Here is a 17045-nt window from a genome sequence, read left to right as displayed (position 1 = left end):
GTATCTTCACGGATCAAATAAATTCACCGATATGAAACGGCAAAAATCATAACAAATCCATTCGAACTCCAAAATCTGCATATTATATATCGAAACGCTCGTATCGACGAGTAGAAGACATATAATACCAGAAACAGTTCCTTAAGTGGCCGGAACACCGCCGGAACGCCACCACAGACGGTGGTGCACCGCCGCCGGCCAAAAACTCAAAATCTCACAAAACTCCCAACATCAAAAAGCTTCATCTAAGCATGCTTGTGAACTTTCATAACTGAATCGAAGTCAGAAAACAAGCTTAAGGGATCGAAAACTACCTCACAAGCCGTGAACAGTGATCCAACCCGAGTTGATCGAGTTTTCACGTAAACCGGTCGAAACAAACACCAAGGATCGACCAGGGAGCTTGTTCTGAACTCAACCCAAGAAAATCGAAGCCGCGCCGACGTCGGAACAAGGATCGCCGGCCGGGTCCGAATTCTTCAATCTGGGCCGCCTTGAACTGCCACCGAGACTGAGAATCGTCGTAAGAGACCACCAAAGGGACGACCAGACAGCGGAGGCGATCCTGTCTGGCCAAGTTTCACGGCCGGAGACCGCCGCAGTCGGCCGGAAAAGTCGGGTCGGAACGCCGGGTTCGGGTCGGGTCAGCAGGATATTTTCGTTTCTGAAGAGGCCGACCGAGAGAGAAAAAGGGAGAGAAAAAAAATGAGTTTCCGGAAATGGAAGGAAATGAAAATAGTAAGTTTCTCCTTCGGGAAACTTCTATTTATACTAAAATAGAAATTCCTTCCAATGGCCATAACTTCCTCATACGAACTCCGATTTATGCATTCCGCATGTCCACGAACTCGTATCGACACGCTCTACAACTTTCGTGAAGGAAGTTTTCGGAGAATCTCAACGAATAAAAAGTCAACCTTTAGTAACCCCCCTAAAACCATATCCTTCAATTAATTATTCGCCCGAAACACTTCTGCTCCATCCACGAGCCACGAAACCGTCCAATAGTTATAAAATTAATTCTGGAAAATCCTCAGAAAATAATTACGAATTTCCGGGGCATCACATTCCACCCCCCTTAAAGAAATTTCGTCCCGAAATTTACACGTACCACACCCACAATACGCATAAACCAAGCTCAAATCCTATTCTCATTTCTCAACAACCTGTTCTTGTCTCACATTACAACATACCTAGCTCATTAATGGATACAGGTACCCTACCTAGTATCACAGCATTAGGAATCTTTACCACACCGCTTGGTGGTAACCTAAACATTTCATGGATCTCATCCTTGTACACTATCTAACAAAGCCTCTGTGACTGTAGCACCACATACAGACCACACAAGAGTCCAGAATCCTGTCATCACGATAGTATCTGAATCACATTATCGTTAATGTAAACCTTACATTACAAGAATTTAAAATGAAACCTTCATTTCAACTCAAATCATGCCTTTGCTTCACAACCTAATAAGTGTCTACCCAACCTGGGAACACCAAATCAAGCTAAGGTCCGGCACCGCCTGACCCCCACATATATCATCACCTGTCATTATAATCACAACCAAAGTGGTATAGATCCTCTACTACCACAACAATGAAGGATGCATCACACCATGTCACATGCCACACTCAAAAGTCTAACTATAGACAACAGGCAAAACCCAACACAACACACCATACGGAAAGAAGTACGCAACTATCACACATCATTCTAACAACCCAAGTAGAAATAGATAAAGTACCTTCCTCCTCGGTATTCTGTTGATCAATAGCAAACACCCTTGCATTTCCCGGAGGTAGATGCCTCTGTTGATTCCCTTGTCCCCTACCCTGCTGGGTACAGTCCTTTGAGAAGTGCCCCGTCTGGCCACATGTGAAGCATGCCAAGTTCTTAGGTTTCGTGCAAGCTCGAGCAACATGGCCCATCTCATTGCAATTGAAACACTTATGGTTTGCCACCTGCCCCACAGGTGCAACCCTAACAGGTGCAGCTACAGCCCTAGCTAGCGCCTGCTGATGAGTCCTCTCTCTCATAACTTTAGGTTGGGTACACTCCCGAACAACATGTCCCTTCTGCCCACACTTGTAACATTTCCTGCACTTCGGCTTCACACAATTCCTAGCCATATGCCCCAACTCTTTGCAGTTAAAACATCTCAAAGGCACAGCTTGCCCAATAGGTGCAATCCAAGTAGGTTCAGCGGCTGCACCAACAGGAGCCTGCTGACAAGTCTTCCGTCTTTTCTGAGACCCATCATGAGTACCTGGTGCATCACTGCCTTCCGCAATTGCCTTTCCCTTTCCTCGGAAATCTCCTACGATTGATGACTCCCTCCGAGAAGCCGGGAGTTCCCGCTCGATTGCCATAGCCCTATCCAATATCATTGCCACAGTAGGCAATCGAAGGATAATCACCCTCTCCCTGATATCATAGTTCAATCCTTGTTCGAACCTACGAGCTAACTTTTCTGCATCCATCGGCCAGACAAACCGATACAGTTGTGAAAATCGAGCCTCATAGTCTCTGACACTCATAGTTCCTTGAACTAATGAGATAAAGTCGATCCCCAATTGCTCCCTAGCAGAAGCCGGAAAATACTTATCTCTAAAGAGTCCCACAAAACATCTCCAGGTCAAGGCGGCTACATCCTTTGTCTTCAGTACAAAATCCCACCACTGCTTTGCCTCATCCTGGAGGAGAAATGTAGCTACTATCCACCTCTCAACGTCAGTACAGATAATCATCTTAAAATAGGTCTCCATGTTCTCGATCCAGCATTCAGCTAACATGTAGTCTGTACCACCATGAAATGCGACTGCTCCCAATCTAGTAACTTCCCCAGTCAACCATGATAGGCGAGTAGTATTAATGCCCTCAAAAACAGGCAGAACAGGCTGCATCAAAAGCGGTTCTTGCACTTCATCTTTCCGGTAAAACTCCTTCAGAGGGAAAAATCTGCCTCTATCCTTAGCACTGTCTCCCTGAAGATCCATTACCTAAAGAACATAGCGTAACCATAAGGTATTCTCCCAAACACAAGTAGAAGTCAACGTTATGACTAAATCAACCGCAACACTACGTCAGAAGATACAATTCTATCCCCTACGTAAACAAGAGTTAAATCTAAAGGTCCTCACCGTACTCCTTAAAAGACTATAACTCCTAGAAGCTACCTTAAGCTCCTACACTTTGTTCACTGAACCAACACTACCCTGATGACTCCCAATCCAACACTCATTGCATACCCAATGACTATATCAATACCGAAGAGCATCAGATGGGGATCCGCTGCAGACGGGCCATCACTCGAGGAGTATTGATTGTCACCAAATATGCACCTTACGCTCTGATACCAAACTGTCACGCCCCTGATTTTACACACATGAAAATCGATATATATAACCCCATAATTATATATGCGTGAACGTTCAGTCATCAATACAAAATACCTGAATTCTTTTTCCCTTAAACTTACACACATATTGATGCCCTGAACCCTCAAGGTTAATATACACTCGCTCCAAAGAGTTATATATTACATAAGCTTACGAATTAAATTGTCAACAACAAGATAAACGTAATGCTACTCAGAGTAACTATACAACGGAAGTCCTTATAACGGTAAAGTCACAAAATTGGCTTCCTACCGTAAAGCTGCAAAGGCGCTACCTCAGCTTCAGCGCGATTATCCTAACCTGCAGGATTAACCCCTACACCGTTGGAATGGTGCACCGGGTTGCCACACAACAAACCCGGTAAGCTTTTGCAAGCCCGTATGAGTAACTCAAACCACACATGCTCAACTCACGCCAAAAACGAGGAAAACCTTTCAACTCGCAAATAAGGAAAACATACCATGCTTCCAAAAACAATACCCTTTTCCCAAAAGAAACAACGAAAGTCACACCGTGACAAAATCATATAAATCGTTAACCTAACAATTCAAATATGATATATCGATCCAACCTGGACAAAACAGCAAATAGGTCCAACCTGGACAAAACAGCAAATAGGTCCAACCTGGACAAAACAACAAATAGGTCCAACCTGGACAAAACAGCAAATCGGTCCAACCTGGACAAAACAACAAATCGGTCCAACCTGGACAAAACATCAAATAGGTCCAACCTGGACAAAACAACAAATCGGTCCAACCTGGGCAAAACAGCAAATAGGTCCAACCTGGACAAAACAACAAATCGGTCCAACCTGGACAAAACAACAAATCGGTCCAACCTGGACAAAACATCAAATAGGTCCAACCTGGACAAAACAACAAATCGGTCCAACCTGGACAAAACAACAAATCGGTCCAACCTGGACAAAACAACAAATCGGTCCAACCTGGACAAAACATGTACCCAGGAATCTTAAGTAACCTACTTAGATCCCTAAAGTACGATAGCAGACAGACTAGAGCTCTAACTGAATATATCGTAACCTGTCACCTCGGCCAAGGTTCAACCTTACGATACATGCTGCCTGAGGATGCAACCTGCAACCCCGGATCCTTAGGCCAACCTGACCCTTAGATCAAAACGTCAAATCAAATCAAAAGGAGAAATCACAACCTGTGACTCTCAAATCCTCAGACCACCGGTCGTCGGATCAAAACATTAAATCAACCAAAAAGGAGATATCACAACCTGTGACTCTCAATCATCAAACACTTTTCAAAACAATAGAAATACCATTTCCCACCAATTGTTTTCCAAAAGCCACAACCCAAAACAATAAAAAGCATCACTCATGCATATTGTTCCACAAATCCACAACTAATACTTGAATACGTATGCATATATATACATCCCATAATATATATATACACACACATAGTCATCTATTCAGAATGTCACTAACACCATCTATAGTTTGCAGTTAACTAAATAACTCTCAAAGCAATAGGGTTAACCCGTTCGTGATATGAACTTCGTGAGATTACTCACCTCGAACTCCTGCTGCGTCTTCAATACAGAACCGAACCAAAACTATCACCAACAGCTCGTCCAAATACTTCGTCAAGTACCTAATCACATATGGTTCCAACTTAGTAATGATTCACATTTGATTTAAGTTCGAAACCCCTGTTTTTGAACTAAAATCCCCAAAGTTGTGCCAATCGAGGCAGAACCACATCCGAGACCTCCCAAGGCCTTCGGAATACGTCCACGATCGATGTGACCAAACCACAAGTCGATCGGACGCTCGTATCTTCACGGATCAAATAAATTCACCGATATGAAACGGCAAAAATCATAACAAATCCATTCGAACTCCAAAATCTGCATATTATATATCGAAACGCTCGTATCGACGAGTAGAAGACATATAATACCAGAAACAGTTCCTTAAGTGGCCGGAACACCGCCGGAACGCCACCACAGACGGTGGTGCACCGCCGCCGGCCAAAAACTCAAAATCTCACAAAACTCCCAACATCAAAAGCTTCATCTAAGCATGCTTGTGAACTTTCATAACTGAATCGAAGTCAGAAAACAAGCTTAAGGGATCGAAAACTACCTCACAAGCCGTGAACAGTGATCCAACCCGAGTTGATCGAGTTTTCACGTAAACCGGTCGAAACAAACACCAAGGATCGACCAGGGAGCTTGTTCTGAACTCAACCCAAGAAAATCGAAGCCGCGCCGACGTCGGAACAAGGATCGCCGGCCGGGTCCGAATTCTTCAATCTGGGCCGCCTTGAACTGCCACCGAGACTGAGAATCGTCGTAAGAGACCACCAGAGGGACGACCAGACAGCGGAGGCGATCCTGTCTGGCCAAGTTTCACGGCCGGAGACCGCCGCAGTCGGCCGGAAAAGTCGGGTCGGAACGCCGGGTTCGGGTCGGGTCAGCAGGATATTTTCGTTTCTGAAGAGGCCGACCGAGAGAGAAAAAGGGAGAGAAAAAAAATGAGTTTCCGGAAATGGAAGGAAATGAAAATAGTAAGTTTCTCCTTCGGGAAACTTCTATTTATACTAAAATAGAAATTCCTTCCAATGGCCATAACTTCCTCATACGAACTCCGATTTATGCATTCCGCATGTCCACGAACTCGTATCGACACGCTCTACAACTTTCGTGAAGGAAGTTTTTGGAGAATCTCAACGAATAAAAAGTCAACCTTTAGTAACCCCCTAAAACCATATCCTTCAATTAATTATTCGCCCGAAACACTTCTGCTCCATCCACGAGCCACGAAACCGTCCAATAGTTATAAAATTAATTCTGGAAAATCCTCAGAAAATAATTACGAATTTCCGGGGCATCACAGGTACGCAGAAAATGGTTGGCTAGTTGTGGGTCTGAAACGAAGAAGTAAAGCTGTGTGCAATATTGCATAACCCCATGCAGATATAGGTAGGTTGGTGCGCATAACCAATGCCCTAGCCACCATCTGTAGCCTTTTGATGGTGGCTTATGCGAGACCATTTTGTGTATGCACATGGGGTACAAGATGCTCTACATCGATCCAAATAGATAAGCAATAATCACCAAATGCTTTTGATGTAAACTATCCAGCATTATCAAGCCATATAGACTTGATAGGGTGATTAGGGTGGTGAGCCCTTAAACATATAATCTGTGCTAGGAGTATTGCAGCATTTCTTATGGACAATAAAACGACATGTGATCAGATTGTCGAAGCATCCACCAGAACCATTAAGTACTTGAATGGTCCGCATTCTGGATGGATAGGTCCACAGACATTTCTTTGTATCCTTGTAAGAATGGAACGTTTTGTTTTGTATCTTTAGCAAAACGAGTGATGTGCCTTTGAAATAGTCAATGAGGCATAATGGGAGGGAGGGCTGGTACTTCATAAGGCAATGACTGCATTTGAGCAATACGAGAACCGACACCTTGCAGTGTGGTAGATTTTTGACAGAATTGACCCTAGAATATTAATAAACTTTGAGAATTAATTAAATCACATGGATAAATAAGACATTTACAAAATATATTTTTATTTAAAAAATTTGAAAAAAAATATCCACAACCCACTTTTTTCTCTCTCACTTTTTGTTCTCTGCAATAACCAACTTTTTTATTTTTTATTTTCTGAAAAAAAAATTTAATAAATTGCACATGCAGAGCATGTGTGGAAAAATGCTAGTACTATTATTAAGAGAAGAGACTTTGTTAGCCAAAACTGAAATTTTTGACAGATTTAACCCTAAAATATTAAAAAACTTTGAGAATAAATTAAATCACAAGGGTAAATAGGACAATTATAAAATATATTTTTATTCAGAAAATTAAAAAGAAATGATTCCACAACCTCCACTTTTCTCTCCCACTATTTTCACTTTGCAATAACTACCCACTGAATCTATTTCTTCTAGAGATAACTTTTTTTTTTTTTACAATTAAATTTTTCTTACACATGCAGAGCATGTGATTACAGACTAGTATTTTCTAATCTTTGCTTTAGTAAACTACTTTTTTTTTAAATTCTTTTTTATCAAGCATTAATAAACTACTACTTCAATAAAACTTCGTGGTTTGTTATTTTTATAAACTACATTGCTTATCTATACTATATCTAATTATAAATATATATATATATATATATATATATATATATGACTATATTTAACTATATTTAAGATAAACGAGTTTGTCGGTCAAATAAGAATTATGTGTAAAATAACCCTTTATATTTTAAAATACTATGAAAACCAAACTAACTAGAAAGAGTACACAAGTAAACCACAATTCAATGGCTGATTTATTTTATCATTGCATCCAAATATCGGTTTTCCTAGTTCATTAGGAGTTGATGAGGACTCCTTTTGAAGAATCTAATTGAAAGTTATATGGTTATAAATGTAACTTCGGTTGACCAAGCGGATCGAAGTTGAAACAAATATGAAAGTCATTGTATTTTTTACTACAAGGATGTATTTTTTACTCTAGGGATGAAATATTCAAATCGTCTCCTCTAATGGTTGACTTCTCCAATTTCATTTATCTCGATCAGGTTGCCCTTTGAGGAATCTAATTTATAAACATAGGGTTATAAAGTTAACAATGGTTGACCAAGTGAATCGAAGTCAAAACAAAGACAAAATTGACTACATTTTTTACAATAACCACGATTCCAATCTTTTCATCCAACGGTTGGTTTAACCAAATTCATTTTTCTCTCCGTCGTCACTTTTGGAAGGTCAACATCACTTTATATGCAATATACAAATTAGACAACACTAGTAGACACATCGCTATTTCTTGTGATCCGCCAACTTGAAATTGAAATTTTTTGTTTTCAACTCTTAACAGGTATCCACCATGCAGTTATGTATGCCATATGAAAAAACTGGCATGGTTCGCGGTCGATATGACATCGGTTCACCAAATGGTTATGAAGGTTACTTTGGTTGACCAAGTGGATCGAAGTTGAAATTATGGTGACCTTAGCTAAATTTTTTATAGAAAGCATAGAATATTCCAATCATCTCATCAAATGGGTGATTTCCCAAGTTTCATATCCCATAAAGGTGTTGTCCTTTGAAGAATCTAATAAATAAATATAGGATTATAAAGAAAACATAGGTTGACCAAATGGATTGAAGTCGACACGTAAACGAATCTTGCTGAAAAATTTACAGTAATTATAAAAGATTCCAATGGTCATATCCAACGGTCAACTTTCCAAATTTCATATGTATTGATGGGGTTGACTTTTGATGTATGCATGTATATTTGGTTGACCACGTGGATCAAGATCGAAAAGATGACGACAATGGCTAAGAATTTTACCATGTGCCTGTAACATCCCGGTCATCACATCCAACAGTTGATTTGATCATTTTCCTTTTTCTTGATCAATTAATTTTGATATGTATACATTTCTATACAACTAACAAACAACTTGTCCAAATTTTGATAGGTACATTAAGAATTTCGTGCAATTTAAGAAATCAATTAATGAAAAATGATAGATTCAATCTTGTCCAAATATATCTCTCATAGTAATATGCACAATGTGAAAAATACCTTATCACTAAAACAATTTAAAAAAAATTCAATTTTGAAAAATTGAATTAAAACTCAAAAACTCCCGCCACGAATTTTGTTCTCCCGCTCCCTAAATTTGAGTTAATAAAAAACAAAGCGGGGGAGAAAAAACAAACCCTAAACCCTAAAGGAGAGTCTGTCTCAGAGGTCTCCCCCAAACCCTGTCACTCTTGGACGCATCCAATTTCCCTATTTCGTCTCTTTAACTCTTCGATTTTGTTTTTTGATTCCAGATCTTTGAGATTGAAGCAGAGCACTGATGTCTGGGCGTGGAAATGGAGGCAGGGTTCTGGGTAAGGGAGGAGCAAAATGACATCGTAAGGTCTTCCGCGATAGCATCAAGGGCATCAAGCTGTCGACGGCGAGGAGAAGGAGATCGGAAAGCAGGGATTGAAGAAAAAACTCCTCAAGGAAGGTGAAGGCTGGGATATACGCCGAAGTACGGTGACGAGCTTCACTATGTTTCTTCGTGCTTATTGATTCTCTTGGATTGAGATTATGTTTGAATTGTTAGTGTGAGATTCAATAATGTGAATCTCACTGTGTCACACCGGGAATTTGGTGGGTGGGACACAGTTTCATTCGAGCGCCGATAGGGGGACATGGATCAGTTCACTCAAACAAGGGTGTTATATTATTCAGTATCGAATTGTTACTTATGCACACAAGGTGTTCGACAAAGTGATTCTAAATTGCTTTCTTTTGAGTTTAAGACTTTGGGTTTAACCTACAGCAGGTTTTGGTCATTTTGTCTTATGCCACTAGTGATTGATCTTAATTACCAGTTACTAAAGTATTTGGGTAACTAGACATGATCACGGGAATGAGTGAGACTAGAGTGGTCAGCTAGTGACTTCCACCAAGGAGGTGCATATTACGTGTAAAGATCCGGTTGTTTCCGGTTTATCAGATGGGGACCAAAGAGGCTATTTCCGTTTACTAGAGGGAGTCATGAAAGGTACTGACTTGTGAGAATAGTCTAGATTGTGAAGTATTTAGATCTGGTTTGTATTGTAAAGGTTTCTGTAAATCTCTCATCCCAAAGGATAAGTGCAAATAGGAATTCAATAATTTTTTTGCTTGTATAATTACCGTATGGCTTCAAGTTAAAAGCAGAGAGCACATTGTTCTGTTTCGTTCAAGTTACCCAAAATATTATGTATGCCATACATGCTCTACTTTACATCTCTGAGGAAAATTATCTTCTCATCCCAAGGGACAGTGCAAATAGGCATACTTTTTTCACATTAGATCACTTAGAAAAGCAAAATGAACGGCAAAAAAAAATAACTGGAGTTTACAAGAGCTCTATCAATGACTAGAACTTCAATTTCACACAATACAACATCAGAATCCCATTTTCTGCAACTCTCCTTGAAAGGCAAAATACTCAGTATTTTGAATTGCAACTTCTACACTTAAAACACATTGGATCTTGATTGGCCTGTTACATATCTTAAACCCATAGCATGAGTTCACTTTATTATACTATACAACTGACATTGTATCTATTTTTGAAAGGAATAAGATTGTTTTAACAAATCTTCTGCAAAACAAATTCAGGAAGGGAGTGGGGTCTTCCAGCAGTCAAGATATATATGCAAACTGCCACCTTTTAATCTCCAGCAGTCTTCTCCTTTCCCTGCACAAGTCCTCTGCATCTTTCCTGGAATATCCGAATACGTAACCATTTGAAAAACCAATGAGCAACGAAAATGCTTGCACTATATTACTTGACGAGCAGTTAGCTTCTAATCTGTTTCTCACCTCTTTCTCCAATCTTTTTAAGTTGTCCGTCAGGTAGCATGAATACAACGTTTAAACTTTATCCATTGCCTGTAAAGAAACTAACAATCTATTCAAACAAAGATTAAAACATGAGGATGGAAGTAAAATATCAGGAAAAAGGTTTATTAAAAGCTCAATACTAGACGAGTAAAGTTACAGTTCTTCAAGAGACTGCCACAAATGGAGACCAAGAAACTGGAGATTTAACATATTGCCTAATAGTACTAGATATTGGGACGCATTGCAATCCCCATATATTAGGACATAAATACGCATAAGAATAGGATTGATACAAGTTAATAATGATAGAAATATTTAAGTACATAAAAAAAAAGTGTGATTAAAAATTTATCAAGCTCCAAATTACATAACTTAAAAACAAGTTATGTTGTTTCAGCATATGCAGACTACCCTAATGGGTCAAAGACCGTATTTTTAAGGGTATAAGTTCTGCACTAAAGAGGATTTAAATGATTAAAAGGCACCTATAGGGATCTAATATGTTTGACACCTTAACGTTCCTTTCAGCATGTAAAATACCCAATGCCTTAAGGATGCTGTTTAGAGGTAGGTAACACACAAAAATTCAACTCGAAATTGTGTTTGGAATTGAAAACATGTGTATCTTTTCACAGATTCTAAAACATTTTCAACCATAATGCATGCCTAAAGCCTTGAACATTTTCCAAACAGAGGCTGCATGTCTGTTTTCCAGAGATGAGTGCAAACTATCACTAAATTCTATAGCAAGACATTATTACATGGAAGCCAATTCCCTCTAGTCTTGACACGTAGATAACATCTAAATTTATGACCCGAAGACACTACAGGAATATTTCAGGGAGGTTTTTTTTCTCTTAAATTTTAACACTGTTAATAGAGCAAAAAACGGATCTCCAAAGACAAACTTCAAAGGGAGACAGATGATTAAGTAACCAAAATAAAGGATGACCAATGCATTGATGTCTGGTCCAAGAAAAACATTTTTCTCCGTGCTGATTTTGAGTCAATCTATTATATATACCAAATTATAGCAAAGGATATATAGCCAGATCAGCAGTGACTTGTTACACTACTGGGTCAAATGGTCTGAACATTACAGTTGTATTTACAATACTTCAATCTAAAAATCGAGCAATTAGAAAAAAAAGGATACGAAGAAGTATCAAATAACTAAAAAGAGAAGTCTGAGTTTATATAGCAAGTTGCAGAGAATGTGATAACATGAATGAATTTCATGGAACATGTGAGTTTGACTTTATATACAGAACCATATAATATGGAACCATGACAATTTACACAACATGTAGCAGTAAAAATTAAATTTGAGCTCAGACACCTATTTGTAAGCATATCAATATAACCTGGATACTTTTGATGATTAGCCTATTCATGTAAGCATTTTTTAATAGTATTGTGCAGAACACCAAAGAAGTGTCTCATTCCTATCCAGTTTAAAAGTGGGCAATATGGGCATGAAACGTTTGCAGGTACTTCGTGCTTCTTAATTACTATAAGCTCACCTTGTCAAAATCAGTTGCAGGGGGACGTATCACACCTCCTGCACCTATGTCAGGTTCGGCAATGAACGCAGCAATCTGAAGGTAATAAACTGTGTCAGGCACACAAAGTATTCTCTGCACTTGTAAAATGATTTTATCTGTGCAAGTCTTTAAGATAATATTATGAATAACTTACAGTCTCTGGTCCTTCTTTGAGGATAAGATTCTCCAAATTATTGGCTAATCTGGTTGAGAATTCCTCCTCCGACTCACCTGTCATATCCATTAGCAAGATAAAGTTTGATAGAACTGGTCGAACATGAATCTGAAAGATTAAACCAGTGAAATGTAAAAAGACCTGGCTGGTGATAGCGCCGATAATGGGGGCAATCAGTGTGCAATACAAATGGAGCAGGAAGATCAAATTTTTGATGCAGAGCTGGGAGGCTGTGAAAAGAAATTTACAGTTAATGAACTGAAGGGTGATCTTTTCCTGAAATTTCACTAGAATATGTATCATACCCAGAAAGGCTTGCTGCTATCAAAGTTGAACCATGGTACCTGTCATAATACAAAGATAACATCAAAGGACTTGTGTACAATGACCAGAGAAAATAAGGAGAAAACAAATTAATTGAGTAGTGAATATACGATTTATGTCGAGCTATGAATTTCTTTTTATCTGTTCGTCCAAGTGCATTATTATAATACCAAACTAGCTTCACCTACAAAAAAAAAAAAAAAAAAAAAATCCAGTTATAGAGACATTATCTCAGGATTTTGACAAAGTACTTGAACATGAAAATAAATTAATAATCGACTGATTAGTGTCTCTATATCAATATATCTTCATCCTTGAGCTCTGATAAAACAGAGAATTTGAAGTTGTTAAATGTGGGTGATTTAGGTCGTAGGGTTACTGAGATATCTCCACAATCGTAGCTCACTAAATGAGCTCAACCCAAAATCAAATGCACACACTCAATTCGATTAAATCCTAACATGCAACCACAAAATGATTCTTGTATGCAAGGTTCTAAATATCATGAGTTTATGACAACTTCAGAAAACCCAATCAGTTAATGCAACCACAAAGGCCGATCTCAACAACCACGTGCATGCCAACTGGTCGGGGTAAATTTTCTTTTTACTGCACTTTGGTTTTTTTGTTCTTCGTTTCCGTTTTCTTCACCGACCAACGGATGGCAACGTTTGTTAACGCACGTGATTTGCACACTGCTGGTGCAACGGACCCGACGATGCATGGAATCCTCTCTGGGGGATCCAAACATAACTTAAATCAAGTATATATACATATATATATATATTTATGTTTTTAGATAATAATAAAAAATTGAAAGTTTTGATATGTTTTATTTAAAAAATATATATATATATATATTGTTTTTTTTTTTTTGATACGTATATATATATATACTGGTTGTTATTAGATCAAAACTTGGAGGTCGAATTTTTATTTTTATTTTTTTAAATTAAACAAAATTATAATATTAATTTAGAAAGAAAAACAAAAGTTATTTTAGCGTGGACCCCACGCTGAATGTTAATCCCACGCAGAAATAGACGCGGAGCAAGAAGAGAGAGAGAGAGAACGGCGTGGATCCGACGCCAGCTGATGGAGTCGGCGGTCGGAGCCTATATATGAGTGGCGAAGCCAGTGTAAGTTTCCATTTCTCCTCCTGCTTTCGATGTAAAAGTTACTACATTGCAGTGATCCAAAAGTGTGATCGAAATCTCAGATCGCCCTCTAGGGTTTTACATTCGATTGAAATCTCGCAACTTAGATCGTGATCTTAATTTAGAGCGTTTTATGATGATAGTTCAGAGAGGAATTCCGATCTTCCCAATTGGGCCTGCTTCTGATTTCCGCGGCGGAGTTCCGGTGGTCTTCCACCGCCGACCTGTGCCTCTGATTCCTCTACACCACCGCCCTATACCCCTTTACCCTCCTCAATTTCAGAGCCGCGTCCCTGTTTTCAGCGTTGTCGGCGCCCCAATTTGTCGTCAAGGATCTGTGGAGAAAGCCGATCGGTTCGAGGTTCGAAGTGTTTGTCGCTATAATTACAAAGCCGAGATTGCCGTAATTCAGAGTCTAATCAGGGCCGGCTACCGATTTGCTAATTTCGACACCGAATTCCCCGGGACAGTGGTTAAATCCGAAATTCCGAAGCATCTGATATCTCAAGCTGTTCCGGTTGATGTGTATAAGATGATGAAGACCAATGTGGACCAAACCCATATTATCCAATTGGGTCTTTCACTCTCTGACCCATTTGGGAATTTGCCGGTTTATGATGGTGCTTACTGTTGTTGGGAGTTTAATTTCAGTGATTTTGATGTGGACTGTACTCAACATTTGAGGAATACTGTCTCGATTGATGTCCTGAAGCGGCAGGGAATAGACTTTTCCGACAACAAATGCACTGGTATTTGTTCTGCAGACTTTGCTGAGGAGATTGAGAGGTCTGGGCTAGTGGAGTTGCTTCCTTGCTTGACTTGGGCTACTTTCCAGAGTGCATATGATTTTGGGTACTTGATAAAGATGTTCACTGGGAACAAGGAACTGCCAGAGGATATCAAGGAGTTCATGGGCAACGTGAAGACATATTTCGGACCGAATGTGTACGACATCAAGTACATGATGAAGTTCTGTGATGGACTGTTTGGCGGTTTTAATAGCGTGGCAGAAACCCTTGGCGTTGACCGTGTGGCTGGGAGTAGCCACCAGGCTGGTTCTGATAGTCTTTTGACACTGCAAACGTTTGTCAAGATGCTCAAGATGGAGAAGAACAAAGGGAAAGATCTCTGGGAAGAATGTGGAGGAGTTTTGTTTGGTTTAGGAAGCTTGGATTTCTGGCATCATTGTTGATCCATTCTTTAATTTCTGTGTTGTTGTAAATTGTGAATATTGTAACTTCCATTCTTTTGTATATATATCGATTATAATTTTTCCAATTGCCTTTTCAATGCATGACACGAACACATTAATCGAACTTGAATTTCTGTTTGTTTACCATGTTTGAAATGCTCCGTAGGCACTTCTATCTGCAATAGCCATATATCCACATCTATTTGCTTTCTGTGAGAATGGAGTATGATGATGCTTATACTATGTGTTATAGCCTTAAACTCAATTGTCAACCTACTAATTAAACTCAATTGTCAATTTGCTAATCATTCTAGGTCCTATGCGTTCCATTTAGATCAACTAGGTGGAGGAGTAATTAGAATTTCCATTTAGATCCATTGAGATCATTATGTCTTTCATTAAAAAAAAAAAAACTATTAATCCTTCTATACATCTTTTTTCTTTTTAGAAGAATCCTTCTATACATATGAGTTTAGCATTATGTGCAATAACTTTCTTTGTTTACTCTACAAATATTTGAACTTGAGCTATTAAAAGATCATATTACCCAAATGCAAAATGACTAATAAGTATACTAATTTTCTAAAAATTCAAATCTGTAAGGAAAACTAAATACATAACTAATTAAATACAAAAATACTTAATTTCTCTTCTGATAACATTAATATTCATCTTCTCCATCCAAATTTCAATTTAGTACAATTTTCTTTTTTATCTTTTTGTTGCATCCTCCATCGTTAATTCGTTATTCAATTCACAAAACCATTAGTGTTAACTTCATCAAAATCTTTTTAATACCTTTTTTTTAGGGTGGCAATAGCCGCACCCTAACTTTTAATTTGTATGGATAATTTCAGTTATTATCGCTGAACTAGATAACTTTGATAAATATTAATGGTTGGTTACTTCTGTTGACCAGATTAAAACTAAAAGTTTTTTTTTTTTGGTCAAAGAACATGAAAATTCATTGATAGAACTAGTTAGGAAGCTAACTTTGCAGCTGATGCAATTGATGGTTTTCGTGGACTAATTCATTCCCGAAATGCATCAAACACTCTAGTCTTCGATGTTGTAAACTGCGGTTGCCCTAGAAGCTTCAACTTTTAATCATAGTCATTTTCACATTAAAAAAAAAGAAAAAAAAAAGATAACACCAGTTACAAAGAGGCCCAAGGCCTCCCAAGAGGAACTACAACAAACAGCCAAGCCCTAATGGCCCAAACAAGAAGAAAACAAAGGACATCTACAAACCACCACCGATAATCATTGACAAGGAGAAAAAAAAACCATTACGCATCATGAAGTAGCGTGCTCGCTGTTCCACCCAAACTAGACGAGTGGAGGCGAGTACCATGCCAATTTTGATGAACCCAGTCACCAGTTTTCTAAGAATAAGTACAAACACCACCTCCATCACATAGAACATAGTTTGCCAAGAAGAGAACCAACGAAACCAAAATAGCAACTGCCTTCGACGAGGCCGGTTGAAAGGAAGAGGTGAGATCTAGCAAAGAACCAAAGAGAGAGGCACTGACAGGTAACACACTCTCTTGTAGCATCACCAAGTGCACTAGTGGGCAAATCCCACTTTGATTGAAGCTCCGAGGAGAAACCGAACGGGGCTGGGTAGGAGACAGAATTTGGGAAAACTAAACCAAAACAGCAGATGGGAAGAAAACGCAAAGGATAAAACCAATAAAAAATTATCGAAATCTGGCTAGAAAGAGGGAAGGAGGAGGAAAACTATGTTGAAGGGTTTTCTTGAGAGAAACCGAGGAAAAGTTTCTCGAGAGAAAAAAAAAGTTTTGATGAACTATTGATTGGAAGCTCAAACTA

The 17045-nt window shown here is 38.9% G+C and overlaps 2 protein-coding genes across 4 annotated transcripts; one reads left to right on the top strand and one right to left on the bottom strand.

Annotated features, from left to right (window-relative positions):
- Positions 1 to 10316: 10316 nt before the first annotated feature.
- LOC112189491 (gamma aminobutyrate transaminase 3, chloroplastic-like) lies at positions 10317 to 13141 on the bottom strand. Of its 3 annotated transcripts, XR_005807117.1 has the most exons (6): positions 12842 to 13141; positions 12678 to 12766; positions 12516 to 12592; positions 12341 to 12415; positions 10797 to 10865; positions 10317 to 10695 (listed from the first exon to the last, which is right to left on the bottom strand). XR_005807117.1 is itself a non-coding variant. In XM_040515237.1 (5 exons), the coding sequence occupies exons 1-5, from the start codon at positions 12901 to 12903 to the stop codon at positions 10848 to 10850; spliced, it is 321 nt and encodes a 106-aa protein (XP_040371171.1). In that variant the 5' UTR covers positions 12904 to 13141; the 3' UTR covers positions 10317 to 10847. The 3 variants fall into 3 exon arrangements, 1 of the variants encoding a protein (XP_040371171.1); XM_040515237.1 differs by having other exon boundaries at positions 10317 to 10865; XR_002931944.2 differs by lacking the exons at positions 10317 to 10695; positions 10797 to 10865; positions 12341 to 12415 and having other exon boundaries at positions 12438 to 12592; positions 12842 to 12880; positions 12971 to 13113.
- Positions 13142 to 13875: 734 nt separating this feature from the next.
- On the top strand, positions 13876 to 15271 carry LOC112184534 (probable CCR4-associated factor 1 homolog 11). Its single transcript, XM_024322798.2, has 2 exons — positions 13876 to 13999; positions 14161 to 15271. The coding sequence occupies exon 2, from the start codon at positions 14550 to 14552 to the stop codon at positions 15207 to 15209; it is 660 nt and encodes a 219-aa protein (XP_024178566.2). The 5' UTR covers positions 13876 to 13999; positions 14161 to 14549; the 3' UTR covers positions 15210 to 15271.
- The last annotated feature ends 1774 nt before the right edge of the window (positions 15272 to 17045 follow it).

Source organism: Rosa chinensis, chromosome 2, assembly GCF_002994745.2.
Source record: "Rosa chinensis cultivar Old Blush chromosome 2, RchiOBHm-V2, whole genome shotgun sequence".
Lineage (NCBI taxonomy): Eukaryota > Viridiplantae > Streptophyta > Magnoliopsida > Rosales > Rosaceae > Rosa > Rosa chinensis.
Note: the sequence above shows the minus strand (reverse complement) of the source record. Positions and strands in the feature narration are given on the sequence as shown.